This window comes from Lissotriton vulgaris, chromosome 7, assembly GCF_964263255.1.
Source record: "Lissotriton vulgaris chromosome 7, aLisVul1.2, whole genome shotgun sequence".
In the NCBI taxonomy this organism is placed as follows: Eukaryota; Metazoa; Chordata; class Amphibia; order Caudata; family Salamandridae; genus Lissotriton; species Lissotriton vulgaris.
In genome coordinates this window covers 1030804907-1030820525 of record NC_141695.1, presented here as the reverse complement: position 1 = coordinate 1030820525, position 15619 = coordinate 1030804907, and the positions used below count along the sequence as shown (strand labels likewise).

Here is a 15619-nt window from a genome sequence, read left to right as displayed (position 1 = left end):
AGGCCTAGGCCTCATTCCCTTTTGTAGCATATCACCCTCTTTTTGTAAAAGAGACCAAACTTATGCGCCAGCCAATCAGAAGAGCCTCACCCCATAGAACCCTCCTGAAGGAACCTCAGAGCTTCAGATTTTCGTAGCCATTGTGCAACAGTCACCATATCTGCTGTAGGCTGAGCTTTCCTCGGGGAGGTGGGTGAGCGCATGGGAATCTATGAAAGTTACCAATACTGGGGAACCAAAGTTACAGGTAAGTAAATTGTTTTCTTGCCCCAGTATTGGAACGTTCATAGATTCCCATTTCTTTCGTATCAGAGTAGCAAGCAGTTAGCAATAATAAACACATTTTGTGTCATAAATACATTGCAATAGCTAACATGACAAAGATACAAAATGTGCAAAATAACGGAAGGTGGGATAGAAAGGAAAGCTCACCAATTATTGGAAAAGGTTTCTCAGGACAGCCTGGCCCACTGCCGCATCCTCTTGCTGTAAGGATTCCAAGCAGTAATGCTTAGTAAAGGTGTGGACCCTGCTCCAGGTAACAGCTCTGCAAATATCTTTAATCTGCACCCCCGCGAAGAGGGCTGTTGAAGCCACTGATCTTGTGGAATGTGCCAGAACCCTGCCAGTCAGTGGTTTACCTGCTGCAGTATGGCAATGTAGAATGGCACTCGTAACCCATCTTGCAATCCCCTCTTGCTCGGACCACCAAAAGCAACAAACAATTGGGAGGATTTCCGAAATCCCTTGGTACGATCTAAATAGAATTTTAAACATTGTTGAACATCCAGAGAATGCAGAGACTTCTCCGCTGGTGTAGCCGGGTGAGGAAAAAACGCCTTTAGAATAACCGGCTCGTTCAAGTGGAAGTCCGAGGGTACTTTGGGTATGAACCTTTGATTAGTTCTCAAGATAACATTGTTCCTTTTAAATTGCAGGAAAGGCTCTTGGATTGTGAGAGACTGCAATTCTCCAATACGTCTTGCCGATGTGAGGGCAAGAAGGACAGCCAATTTCCACGAAAGGAACTTAATGTCTGAACGATGAATTGGTTCAAATGGGCTTTTCATGAGTAGAGTGAGGACTAGATTTAGGTGCCAGGTAGGAGGCGGAGGCCTCACTGGTGGATAGACCCGGAACAAGCCCTTTCGAAATTGTTTCACAATTCTGGAAGACCACAACGAAGGACCAGACTCAGCCCATCTGTATCTTGAAATGGCTGCCAAATGAACCTTTATAGAAGAATGGGCCAGCCCCGACTTAGCCAGGGACAAGATATAAGGTAGAAGTTGATGAGGCTTTGAAGTAAAGGGGTCAACTTTCTCTCTCCTGCACCAAATACCAAATCTCTTACATTTTAAGCCCTGTTTGTGGAAGGAGCTCTCGCCTGGGAGAGGAATTCTTTCATTTCCTTTGAGATGGGGAGATTCATAAATTCTCGCTGCTCAGGAGCCATGCTGTCAGGTGTAATGACCGTGGATCTGGATGCCAAACCTGTCCTTCGGACATTGTGAGGAGATCTGGAATAGTCCTCAAGGGGAGAGGAGGAGCTAGCGATAGCTGATGGAGCTCCGTGTACCAGAACTGTTTCAGCCAAGCAGGGGCTATTAGGATCATCCTGCATGGTTCCACTTTGATCTTCTTGATCAATCTCGGGATCAGTGGAATGGGGGGAGAGGCGTAAACAGATGTCCTTGACCAGGCTATCGAAAGCGCATTTCCTAATGATCCTTGGTGGTGAAGCCTGCTTGCATAAGACTGGCATTTCTTGTTGGTCGTTGTGGCAAAGAGATCTATTGTTGGTCTGCCCCACTGGTAAAATACCTTTTCTAGAACCCGCTGGTTCAGCTCCCACTAGTGACTGACCAAGGATAACCTGCTCAATCTGTCGGCATTTTCGTTTAGAATTCCTGGCAAGTGTTCTGCCTGCAGCGACATTCCATGAAGGATCGCCCATTCCCAGATCTCTTGATTTTCCTGCGACAATGGGTGAGACCTGGTTCCTCCCTCCTTGTTCGCATAATGCATGGCCGTGGTGTTGTCCGTCCTGATGAGTACTTGTGAATCTTTTAGGCGAGGGAGAAAGGCTTGCAGAGCCAGTTTTATTGCTCTTAGCTCTAAGAGATTGATGTGGAGCAGACAATCGTGAGGAGACCAATGGCCACTGACATGCAGGTCTTGCATCACCGCTTCCCAGCCCTTCAAGGACGCATCCGTTGTCATCACCTGAGGAGACGGATCGCTTACGAAGGATAGACCTTGGGACAGGTTTCTCTGGTCTGTCCACCACAGGGCCCTCTTTTCATTGACGGAGTGATGTCTACTTTGTCGTCGAATAACCCGTGAACTTGTGTCAATTGGATGTCCAGTTGTTCTTGAAGACGACGCATTTGCAGTCTGCAGTGAGGAATCAGAGGTATACATGACAATATTACCCCCAGCAGAGACTTGTAGCGGAGTACTGAAAGACACCTTTTTCGTATGTCCAGAGACATGGACTGCAGTTTCTCTCGTCTCTCTAGAGTTGGAAAAGCCTTTGAGAGTCTTGAGTCCAGGATTGCTTCCAGGAAATGTGCTTCCCTGAATGAGATCAGAGACTATTTGTCCTTGTTTAACGTGAGACCCAAATTTTGAAACAGGTTTGTACAAGCCTGAACAGCGTTCTGCGCAGCTCCCCTGGACAGGGCCTTCAGCAACCAGTCGTCCAGGTAAGGAAAGACTTGAAAATGATTCCTTCGCAGGAAAGCCGCTACTGGCACCAGCACCTTCGTGAAAATCCTCGGCTGAGCGAAGACCAAAGGGCAAAACCCGGAATTGAAAATGGCTCTTGGCTACTGTAAAGCGTAGGAACCTTCTGTGCGCTGGGTGAATCGGTACATGAAAGTACACATCTTCGAGATCGAGCGTGGCCATGAACGAGGAGAACGAGACAAGGCGTCCGTCTTGAAACAACACGATTGATGTTCACAGTCGTGGTGATTACAAAAACTCACCTTTGGAGTACTAATTTTAATTTCTGGGCTCCCCGGCAGCTGGTATGAGCAAAGCAAGCTACGTGAGGTTTACATTGAGCAAGTATCCAGTATTGGTGTGGCAGCAAATTGTGCGGCCCTAAAGAATCTGCCAAAACAGTACGGCAGAGAAACATGTGGCGTTAGGTAATGGTTTCCTAGAATAGCTACCAGCCTTTTTAATTCAACAGAGCACACCCAGTTTTTAATATATTTGCGGAGAGGTGTACCTGCTGATTTTAAGCACTTTTGTTTGTCACAAGCAGAGTTTCTCTGCTACCACTTTTTCTTGCACTTCTTGGTTTGTTGTTTTGGACATATTTTCTTTTGAACTGAATGATGACCAATGATGAGAAAGGGGCCCAGTCTGGAGTTTACATACCAGTTGCCCCATTGGTAGTGTTCTCGTGAGGTGTCATTCGGTTCATCACACATTTTTTGATTCCTATGCGGTGCACACTTGGCATTGATTTAGGTTCCAGACAGATGTCTGGGTTTGTTCTATGTGACTGTCAAAGAACTGTTGGCCATTAGGTTTTTCTTTGTACTACTCAAAAATCTGGACGCAGTGCAGTAAATTATCCCCTAACAAAACAAAAGATATAGGGGAGTATAACGGCGATCAGGACTTTTTGACTGATCCGTTATAAAAATTGCTGACATAACTTACGTCCGTAAGACAGGGTCTCTGTTGTTGACTAGGTAGATGCCGTGACAGGAACGGCTTGTACAACTGGAGCCGGAGCAGGCTTTGCAGCCTCTAGATTTGTAATCCTGTAGCATCTTGTGTAGGTCTTGCAAGAAAGAAGACAGAACCGATCTGAATATTGATGTGGTTGGGCAGGATGATGATGATAATCACCCTCTTGGTCATACCCTCCTTCTGAATCCGTCTCTTGGCATTTTACCAGAAGTTGAGAAGGACTGTCAGCGTAGTCATACGAGTCCTGATCCTCCTCCTCTGACTCATCCTCATCCAACAGTAGCGCCGGCGGCAAGGGGGTTACCCTCCTCGGAGAAGTCATTTCTGGCGTAATTCTGGTCACTGAGATAGTGATTCTCTTCTCCGATGCCAAAAAAGTCGACTGTCCCGTTGACGATGGAACTGAAAACGCAGCAGTTGTCGGCTTCGTCGACGGAATATGCCTTGTCGACACTGAAACACTCGACGACAAGATAGGCGTCGTCGTCTACAAGACTGTCGACATCCCCGCCATCGACGTGATCAATGTTGTCGTCGTCGAGGCTCTCGTCAAAGACACTGTCGTCGTCGCCTTCGTCGTCAACGGTATCCTTGTCGAAGACTCCTTCGTCGACGCTGCTGTAGCCGTCGTCGACAATCCTGTCGTCGTCGACAATCTGGTCGTCGTCGGTTGTCCCTTCGACGAGCCCGTCGACGTAACCAGTGTCAGCTTAGGCTTCTTTTTCTTTGTCGAAGGAGCCTCCGTCGACGACGCCTTTATCGACGATGACTTGGAACTTCTGTCAGACTTTCCCGAAGATGGGGAAGAAGATTTTCTGAAGGCTGGATCAGTCTTCAAAACCTTAGAATGCGTAGGACCTTGGCTCTCAGACTCTCTGGGGGTCTTTTTGAGGTCTTAGAAGGTAGCTCCACAGAAGGAGAAGGGGAACCCATACCCCTTTTGACTGACCTTCTTGATGAAGACTTAGACGCAGAGTCCTCACGGTCACTGGAGACAGTATCCTTCCTGGACTTCAACTTCTGGAGCCATGTCAGAAGCCTACCCTCACGGTCCCGGAGGGTCTTGGTTGAAAAGGTGCGACAGATCTTACAGTCCGCAGCCTTGTGGTCAGGATAGAGGCAATAGATGCAGTCTTTATGCTTATCCTCAATGAACAGCCTTTTCTTGCCACAGGTGGAACATGGCTTGAAAAGGGCCTTCTTCTCCTTGTCAGACATCCTGGAAGATCAGCTAACAATCTGAAGAGAATCTGAAAAGAATCTGAAGAAAAAACCTTGAAGAAACTTTCTGAAGAGTAGTAGTTGAGCAGAGCTCAAAGGAGACTCCCTAGCACAACGTGTGGTAAAAAATCTGAGGTTCCTTCAGGAGGGTTCTATGGGGTGAGGTTCTTCTGAATGTTAAACGCCTACTTTTGGTCTCTTTTACAAAAAGAGGGTGATATGCTACAAAAGGGAATGAGGTCTAGGTCTTTTTCTTTCTCTTTTGTACCTACTGCTATGTTATTTTGGTTACCGTGACTCCCATTCCGACGACGGGGAATGATACAAAAGCATGGGAATCTATGAAAGTTCCAATACTGGGGCAAGTAACAATCCATTCGAGGCATGTGTGTTGTAGATAAACAAGTTGTGCATAGACTGTAAAGCAGTCCATCTCCCTAAGAAGTGGTTAATCTGTGGGGGTTGCAGGTGTTTGCAAAAGAGTTCTTAGAAGAACTTGGCCAAAATTGGTTTGTTGACGTGCAAAGACAACCACACAATGCTTTGTGAATGTGTGTGAAGTGCACCTTGTTGCTGCTTCGCAAATATCAGCAAAAGGAGGGTTTCCTTAAAAAGCCATAGAACCTCCTACTTCCTAGTGGAGTGAGCTTTAGGTGGAACAGGTGAAAGCCTTTTAATTTTAGCATACAAGTTTGGATGCATTTGTCGATCTATCCTGAAATTCCAAATTTAGAAATTGCCTTTCCTATGTGAGGAGGTGTGAAGGCAATAAATAACTGCTTCATCTTTCTGAAAGTTTTGGTCCTGTCTATATAATGCTTTACAGCTCATTTAACATCTAAAGTATGTAAAGCTCGCTTTGCAACTGCGCCTGGTTGCTGGAAGAAAACAGGTAATTCTATTGATTGATGAATATGAAAGCTGGAAACCACTTTTGGAAGAAATGTAGGGTTTGTTTTAAGTACTACGTTGTCCCTATGGAGTTGAAAGAAAGGTTACTTAAGGGCTATAGCCTGAATTTCACTGACTCTACATGAAGTAATAGCAATTAAAAAAGGCAAATTTCCAGGATAAATATGGAGTGGTTCAACTGGAAGTCCATAAGTCTTGTAAGTACGATGTTTAATTTGCATGCTGGGGTAGGTTGAAATCTGTCAGGATTCGTTCTCCGGTGTGGCAAAGAGATCCATCGACTGACGACCCCATCGCCAAAAAATCAACTCGAGTGTTGGTTGATGTAACTCCCATTCGTGAGTCGATGACGTGGACCTGCTGAGGCAATCGGCCAGGATGTTGGAGACACCTGGAAGATGCACAGCAGTGAGAGTGATGTGGTGACTCAGAGCCCAGTCCCAGATCGATTGTGCCAGTTGAGACAAGAGTGGAGATTTTGTTTCGCCCTGCTTGTTTATATAATGCATGCCGGTTGTGTTGCTGTTTGAATAAGGACTGACTCCCTGAAGCACTGGATGAAATGACCGGAGCACTAGAAAAATGGCCATCAACTCCAGCCTGTTGATGTGCCAGGACCTCTGAGGCAGAGTCCATTTGCTCTTTATGGACAGACCTTGAAGGTGTGCCCCCCCCCATCCTTCCAACGATGCGTCCGTCGTCGGAGTAAGTTCCGGAATGATGGAGAGGAACGAAGTCCCTGCCGACAGATTGGATGGCTGTGTCCACCATTTGAGAGCCGCCCTCATGCGAGCGGTGACACAGACTATGTTGTTTAAGGAACCGGTGATCTGACGCCCTTGCCCATCCAGTTCTTCTTGAATGGGGAGTGTCCGTAGTCTGCAATTTGGGATCAGCGCAATGCACAATGATGCCATCCCTAGAAATGACTAATAGTCGGACTGAAATGGACTGTTTTGTCCGTAGAAGAGACACCAGTTGAAGTATCTTTTGTTGACGCTCCTGAGACACAAAAGCTTTTGCAAGAGTTGTATCCAACGTGGCCCCCAGAAAATTCTTGCAGAGATCTGGATGTAACTGGGACTTTTCGGTGTGGATGGAAAGTCCAAGAAAGCGAAAGACCTCCTGACAAAGGCGTGTGTCCTGAAGCAGCTGCGTGCAAGACTGTGATTTTAGGAGAAAGTCGTCCAGGTATGGAAAGATTTGGACACCCTAGAGACGCAGATAAGCGACCACAGGAACTAGCACATTTGTAAAGACGCGAGGGGAGGAGCGTAGGCCGAAAGGCAGCACCTTGAACTGGAAATCCTTCCGTCCCATGCGGAAACGCAAGTACTTCCGATGTCGCGGAAGAATAGGGACATGGAAATAGGCGTCTTGGAGATCGATAGTTGCCATGAAATCTCCCATTAAGAGTAAGCGTAAGATCTCCAACAACGTTAGCATGCGAAAGGACTGGCACTTGAGATACTTGAGTGCTCGAAAGTCCAATATTGGCCACCAATCTCCGTTTTTCTTGATAAGGAAAAAACGTGAATAAAATCCCTTCCCCCTTGAGACTTGGGTACCACCTCGACTGCCCCCTTCTGTATCATAAGGCAAACTTGATGGAGTGGTTCCTGGATGTGGGCTGGAGGTGGGCCGGAAGGTGGAGTAGGAGGAGGAAGTTTGAAGAATTCTAGAGCATGGCCTTTCTCTACAGTGTCCAGAACCCAACGGGCGGAAGTGATGGAGGACCATTGAGAACAAAACAGGGAGATTCGACCTCCAACTCTTTGGGGCAAAGGCAAGTCATTGTCTCTTGGGAGCAGATCCTCTGTAGCAAGATTTTCCCCTATAGGTTTTAGAAGACTGCTGACGGAAAGACTGCTGTTGGTTATTGGAATAGTGTTGGTTGCCTTGGTTGTAGGAATGATATTGGTTGCTTCCTCCTCGAAAATTTGAAGAGGTGCCTCGTCCACGTGCACCATGAAAAGGAGGCTTCAGAAATTGTAAATTTCCTAAAGAGCGGGCAGTGTCAGTTTTTTTTTGATAGATTGTAATGCCTCATCGACATGTGCCCCAAAAAGTGGCTCGCAATCATACGGCATATCCAGTATTTTTGCCTGCACCTCCTGCCGAAAGGATGTGGAGGGTAACCAACCTAGTCTGCGTAGAACAGCCGCTGTCTATATGGTCAGGCATATTTATATACGCATTTCCCCCAGCACCACTATTACCGCTGGTGGCACGCAAGCTGAAGCAACACTCGATGACACTCATCCTGGTTGCTCCGACGTGGGCACGCCAACCATGGTACACCACGTTTCTAGAACTATCCGTGGTACCGCATCAGAGGCTCCACCTCACGCCCAGGCTTTTGACGCAGAACCATGGCGACATTCAGCATCCAGATCCGTAACAGCTCAACCTGGCGATCTGGCTCCTGAGGTCTTAGAATTTGGCTGCCTCAACCTGCCTCCTGACTGTATGGATATCATAAGGGAGGCAAGAAAGCCCACCAATAGAGCATGTTACGCGGCAAAATGGACGCGGTTTGTCATTTATTGTGCCAACAACGACATTAATCCGCTAGATGCATCTACTCACAACATCTGTTATCTGTAACACCTATGCAAATACAATCTGGCCTACGCTTCCATTCGTATACATTTGTCCGCAATCGCAGCGCTTATCTCCAAAACAGGCAGCATCTCTCACTTTTCAGAGTGCCTGCCATCAAATCTTTTCTGGAGGGACTCAAACGAGTTATTCCTCCCCGACACCCACCAGCGCCTGTATGGAACCTGAATGTGGTCCTCACCAGACTGATGGGTCCACCTTTTGAGCCTCTACACTCATGTGAGATACAATTCTTGACGTGGAAATTGGCTTTCCTAATAGCAATCACATCGCTACGACGAGTTAGTGAACTTCAGGCACTAACTATCCAGGAGCCATTCATACAGATTCACTCCAACAGGGTGGTACTTCGCACTAACCCTAAGTTTCTGCCTAAAGTGGTTTCGCAGTTCCATATGAATCAAACTATATAACTGCCAGTGTTCTTCCAGAATCCTGAGTCAGTGGCAGAGAGAATGCTCCACACATTAGACGTCAAAAGAGCTTTAATGTACTACATAGATAGGACAAAAGATTTTAGGAAAACAAAACAACTGTTTGTTGCCTTTTCACCACAACACAAAGGCAACCCCGTTTCCAAAGCAGGTATAGCCGGGTCGATCGTTACGTGCATACAGATTTGCTATAAAAAGGCTAAGCGCACATTAACGGTTCCCCCAAGAGCCCACTCCACACGAAAGTTGGGGGCCCTAATGGCTTTCCTTGGAAACATTCCTTTAGAGGAAATCTGTAGAGCAGCCACATGGTCTACCATACACACATTTACAAAACACTACTGCGTAGATGTGCACTCCAAACAGCAGGCAGCTGTAGGGCAGGCTGTTCTAAAAACACTTTTTCAGACTGCTGCAGCTGGCACGGGCAGCCGCCGCTAATAGAGGGACTGCTATATATTCTATGCACAGATATCAATTCAGCAGCCCTCATGCCTCGAACCGAATATGCTACTGACCAGTATGCATCTGTTCTTGGCATGTAAGGCTGCTGACATTCATATCGCCCGCCCTCCACCCCGGCGCCTGTAGCGGCTGCAGCACTCAGGATTGCTCTTAGCATGGTCATCACTTACTGTATTACACTCCATCTCTGCCACAATGGCGAAAAACAATCTGGGGATGGAGAGGATGCCCATGCGCACTGTAGTCCAGGGGAGGAGCCACCTATCTCGTGATACTTCGAAGACTCTTCCAGGACAATAATGTGCAATCATCCGGACCCAACACTAGGCGGCGATCTATGCACAGATATGAATTCAGCAGCCCACATGCCTCGAACCGGTTGGTTTTTAAAATCATAGAGGAAGCAATCCTCTTCCCTCTGTACTCTTGGCAATTTAAAACGTTGAGCCGTGCTATCCATCAGCTGATGGAAACTTGCAATATCCACCGGGGGAGAATCACCTGGCGTTACCGGAGAGGGAGATGGTGTCTGAACTTGATAATTATCCCACTCCGCCATATCCTCATCATCATCATCATCTCGAACCTCACCATCATCGTCGTCATACACAGTCGTGTGTATCCGAACTGACGTTTGTATCTGAGGAGCAGAGGTTGGTTGGTTGGGGCGGCGGAGGAGCCACAGCGGGCATTGCAACAGGCGTTTAAACAGAAGGAACCGTAGGTACCTGTGGAGAAGGCGGGAAACGCCTATTATAATCGTCCAACATATGCTGGAGATTAGACATAAGCGGCAAAGGTACAGTCGCAGTAGGAACTTGAACTGTTTCCTGTTGCTGGTAGTATTGGTCTTACTGTGAGGATCTTCTGAATAAAGGCGCAACTTTCCACAAGAAGTACTAGAAGACATGCTGAGAACACCTGAATTAGAAGAGAAACTGAGCAGAGCTCAGGGAGACTCCTTTTCACATGACGTGCGGTAGAAAATCTGAGGTACTGAGCTCTGAGGAGAAGGTTCTGAAGGGCTGCTGGCGCCTGATTGGCTACAGTTTGGACCAACATAATGACAGGAATAGACAAGTGTCTTTTTCTCTCTTCATGTATTCCTATGTGGAATTATGTCTAGGCATTTACTACCTTTTTTCTAATGTGTATTTTATGTGTTATGTTTTTACATATACATATTATGAGTATGTTATTGCTATTTTATTTACCGTGGGACTCTCACTCTGAAGACGGGGCATATTCAAGCATGTGAATCTATGACAGACACCCTAATACTGGAGAAAACCATGTGACTTCACTATTGATTTTAGACATCAGTACACACTTAGGGAATGCCATGGACCTGGTTCTGAAGGAATGGGATAAGGCCTACAGATTTGTTAACAGGAGAAATGAAAAACAATCCATCTGGTAAATAATAACATTTATGCTATGCTGCAAACAGTAACGCCACCAAGTGCAACATCATGAGATCTCACAAACAAAATCAGTCATCTGGATTGTATTTCAACAGTATTCACCAGCAATTTATTTTTATTGCTTCTGCAGGGAGATGCACTCAAAGATTCCTGCATCAGAATACTATAATTAAAGGCAAGTCACTGTTGCTGCTGCTGATATTCATGAAGTCAGAACAGAAGGGCACTCTTACCCTTTGTCCTTTAGTAACAAACATGCATGCCAGACGAGGACTCCTGTTGCTGCGTTTCCTCTGGTTCAATTGAGTACATATACCTTTTATTCACTTACTTTGGATTTCATATGACAGAGGAGACAACTGAGCCACCTATGGTCTTCTTGGGTGTAGCCATGTATGTGGTCACAATTATTAAATAGCAGATTATGTAAATGGATTCATGTTGTGTTTCCAAAATAGTATAAAATTCCTCAACAAGACTGGGAGGAAATGCACTCTTCCGAATCAGCTCCTTTCTCACAGGTTGCACACAGTCATACACCAATCTTATCTGTTGCATGCCTCAAGGCTCCTCGCTCAACCCCATGCTCTGCAATGCCTACATAGCCCTGCTAGGTAACATCTGGCGAGCTCACAAAAATCAACATCTCATACACCAACAACTGCCCAGCTCATGCTCTCCCTTTCAGATGACACCTCCAACACCAAGACTAAATTCCTCAATCGCATGTCCAAAGGCGCAAACTGGATGAAGACCAGCTACTCAAAACTCACTTCTGGCAAGACAGAAGTGGCTATATTTGTTAAAGATATTCCTCCCATCTTCGGCCTTGTGTCCCCCAGAATTTGGACCTACACTCACTCTGTTGGACCAAGTCAGAGAGCACTGAGACATTCAAGACTGAGGTCTGTTAAGGGTGTTGTGTTGTGTTGTGTTAGCCGGATTTGTAGAGCGCACAGATGCCCCAGCAAAGGGGCGTCCTGGCGCTGACAGAACAGAAAACCGGGCAGAAGCAATAGCAGGAACCCGAACACAAAAACACTAGGGATCTAAGGGAAAAGGGAAAGTTTTAACAGCCTTCCTGAACGCCAAAAGTCAGTCTTTTATGGGAGCAATTTGTGGGGCAGGCAATGATAGAAACAGGAACATCTTGAAAGCTCTGTGCATGACAAAAACAAAATCTTATTTTATGGAATAAAGTTCCCTCAACTGCATCTTGTTAGGATGGTGCGAGTTGTGAACATACAGAGGCACGAGACCACATTCAGAGTGCCTCAAGGAGGTGAAAAGAACTCCAAGACACCTTGCAATACCCTTTTCAATATGATCTACAACATCCTTTTACCGCTGCTGGTTATTATTCCCAGTACATGCATGTCACGTGGCACTGGGGCGGCCTGTGAATTCTTCCCATTAAACAGAAGCAATAAGTCAGTTTTGTCGTCACCAAAGTAATGTGGCTCTTATCCAACAAAGTGCTCTACAGCAAACGAAGTCATAGGTATGCTTGAAGTCTCTGTGAGATGCCATCTTGTGAGCTACAACCCTACTTCAACTTCTCGCCAAGAAACCTTAGATCTTTAAAAGGAACACCATAGGCTTCCCGCAAAACTGGTTTTGCAGGTTCATTCTTCCTCTTTAGTGAGCAGATAGTACCTTGGGCCCACAGCGGCACCCCAGAGGATCAATGTACCTTAGTCTTTGTTCCTACTCACCAGAGATTCCTATAACACGTGACCTCTGCAACTCATCTGAAGGTGCTTCTTGACACCTGAAAGCACCGAAACAAATCCACTCCTTAGCACACAAACATTTCAACTACTCTCAGCTCTAAGTCAGAGGTCCTTCTTAAGGTAAGCCAATGTGTTCAGTAATGAAGTGTTAGCAGCAGGGTGATCTGTAAAAACAGTCAGGGCGTTTTGCATTCAGCAAGTCTCAATTTTCCTCAAAGCAGAATACTTTTGTTTGAATGTTCTTTGTGTGTAAACAACTGTTACCTGTTTCATGTATTTAAGGGCACCGATTATAAAGATCATTATGAAACGGGATAAGATCTTTACAGCTGCTGAGATCGCATGGAGATAAAATCTTATAATTCTCTCATCTTGCCTACACTCCCAGAGAAAACGCTCTGAAATGATGAAGTGCTAGACTTAAGTTGCAAAAGATCCACCAGTCGAGAGAGAAAAAAATACTGAGGCAACAATGTTGAGCCATTTATAGTTCATCCAAAGTGAAGGTATAAAAAATGATCAATATGGAAATATTTCTGATTAACCAGCTTTCATAATTACTGATTAACAGTTAAAGCCATTTAAACAAATGATGAGAACGTAGAATCCTGGGTTATTTGTTGACTTGCTGGTTCTAATGTACTAGAAAAGCTCCTGGACAGTCAAGAAAGCAAATTGTTAAGACTGTCCAATCTCATAGTACTACGGTACTGAAAAAATGAGCTCACAAAAAGTGAGTACTATACTCAGACAGGAATACAGTTAGTACAAATAAGATGCAGAAAGATTTCATACCTTGTGCTAGAAGAAGAGCAACCATTTCTTCATGTCCTTCTCGAGCAGCTTCCATCAAAGGTGTATAGCCTTCATCATTAACCTCTTCTAGATTTGCTCCTCTTTCTATGAGCAGAGCTGCCAATTCTACATGTCCACCACAGGCAGCCAAGGTAAGTGGAGATTCAAAGGAATCTGCAGGCATATTGACCTGGGCACCACTATCCAAAAGCAACCGGGCTACTTCAACATGTCCATCCTAGGTATTTTCAAAAATAATACAAATAACAAAAAACAAAAACACAAAAACTCAGTGTTAATTCATATACATTATCAATGAAAAACATAAATCTTAATTTGGCATGTTACTTTAAAATGAATAATGAAAGACCTTCATCAAGAAAGAACAAAAATGAATTCCGCTGCACCATTTTTTAAAATCTGCAGTTATCACCATTAAGCATTATTATTATTATTGTTATTATACAGCTTATAGAGCGCCTGGTTACTTCAACGGAGTGTCCCCGCGCTAGAATACCACATTAGTACCGAGCAGCTGGGCCAAGACCACCCGCACACCCTGCAGCCAGAACCCCCTAAAGAACAGCTACATAAGCCCTATTTCCCACCATCAAGGTGAAAGCGGAATAGCCAGGTCTTAAGTTTTTTCCGAAACACAGTCTCCGCCTGGCACATCTTTAGGTCAGCAAGGAGGTTATTCCAGGCTTTCTCTGCAAGGAAGCTGAAGGAACTCCCAACCGCCCATGCCTTCTGAACCTTATGCACTATCATCTTCGCCGTGCCCAAGGACCTTAGGCAGAGTGCCGGTCTATAGGCGGTAAGAAGGGGGAGCAAGAAGCCAGGACCTTTATTATTGAAAATCCGGTGAGTGAAACATAAGGCCTTAAAGAGGACTGGCCTGTATGGGGAGCCAGTGTAATTTCCACAATGCCTCTCCAACCGAGGCCCGTCTAGGAATGTTCAAAATTAGGCAGGCCTAAGCATTCTGCACCTTCTGCAGTATGTACAGTTTTTTTTGTGTCACCCCTAGGTACAAGATGTTACTATAGTCTAGACACGACGTAACTAGATCCTGTATAACAGTCCGTCTTAGCCTCAACTGGGAGAAGATCCAGAATTTTACGTAACATCCTCAGAGTACCAAAACAGGCACCCACCACTGCTGATATCTGTTCAGAGAATGAGAGGGAGTCATTAAACCACAATCCAAGATTCTTTACCTTAGCCTTGGGGGTCGGGGATGGTCCCAACTCCTCCAGCCACCACAAGAGTGACCAAAGGGAGGGCTGCTTACCAACTACCATCACCTCCGTCTTACCCGCATTCAGCTGCAAACGGCTGAGCTTCATCCAATTAGCAAGCTCACCCAAGCAGGCCTTGAACTTGGCAGCCGTTCCTACCTCCTTTTGCTCCAGGGTAACTATCAACTGTGTATCATCAGGATATGATACCAGTTTTACCCTAGTCTCATCACAATGTTTGCCAAGAGGCGCATATAAACATTGAACAGGGTAGGGCTGAGAGCAGAACCCTGCGGCACTCCTTGCAACAATGGGCAGACTCTGGATCAAAAGTATGTTGTAGAACCTGGAAGGATCTATTCTCCAGATAGTGTTTTATCCATCTCCATATCACTCCCCTGACCCCGGCCTCCCCCAGCCGTTCTAAAAGAAGGCCGTGGGAGACTGTCAAAAGCCGCACTCAGGTCTAGGAGGATCAGAGCAGTTGTTCTTCCCTCATTGGCAGCCCTCTTCAAAGCCTCTGAAGGAAAAAGAAGAGCCGACTGTACTATGTCGGGGTCTAAACCCTGACTGAGTTTCATGGAGTACTTGTCTCTCTTCCAGAAAAAGAGACAATTGACTTAAGAAACTTCTCCGCAATCTTAGCCACATAAGGTAGTAAAGATATGGGTCTAAGATTTTCTGGGAGAGCAGGATTTAGGGAGGGTTTCTTTAACAATGGAACCACCATAGTGTGCTCCCAACTACTGGGAACCTCACCCGAGCTAAAAGAGAGGGTCAGAAGTGAGGTAAGAACAGGGGCAATTACTTATTTCCCTAGCCTCGCATATACAGGAGGTATCTGGTCTAGAGGCGACCCAGATTTAACTGCCTCCATAAGTTTAAGAACCTCGCTTACTCCAGGGGGACAGAAAGCAAAACTGTTCTTATTTCCTAAACCATCTATTAGATGAGTCGGGATGTGATTCCTGCTACTTTCAGGGAAAGCAGCATAAATTGTATCGATCTTGCTCATAAAAAAGTCTGCAACCTGATTGCAATAGTCAGACGAGACTGGA

The 15619-nt window shown here is 45.7% G+C and overlaps 1 protein-coding gene across 3 annotated transcripts in view; it reads right to left on the bottom strand.

Annotated features, from left to right (window-relative positions):
• The window catches only part of ANKHD1 (ankyrin repeat and KH domain containing 1), a 1478908-nt gene that overhangs the window by 1125197 nt on the left and 338092 nt on the right, over positions 1-15619 (bottom strand). For all 3 annotated transcript variants that reach the window (XM_086931463.1, XM_086931465.1, XM_086931464.1), the window contains exon 8: positions 13321-13558. In XM_086931463.1, coding sequence (XP_086787589.1) covers positions 13321-13558 — 238 coding nt within the window. The remainder of the gene's footprint in view (positions 1-13320; positions 13559-15619) is intronic.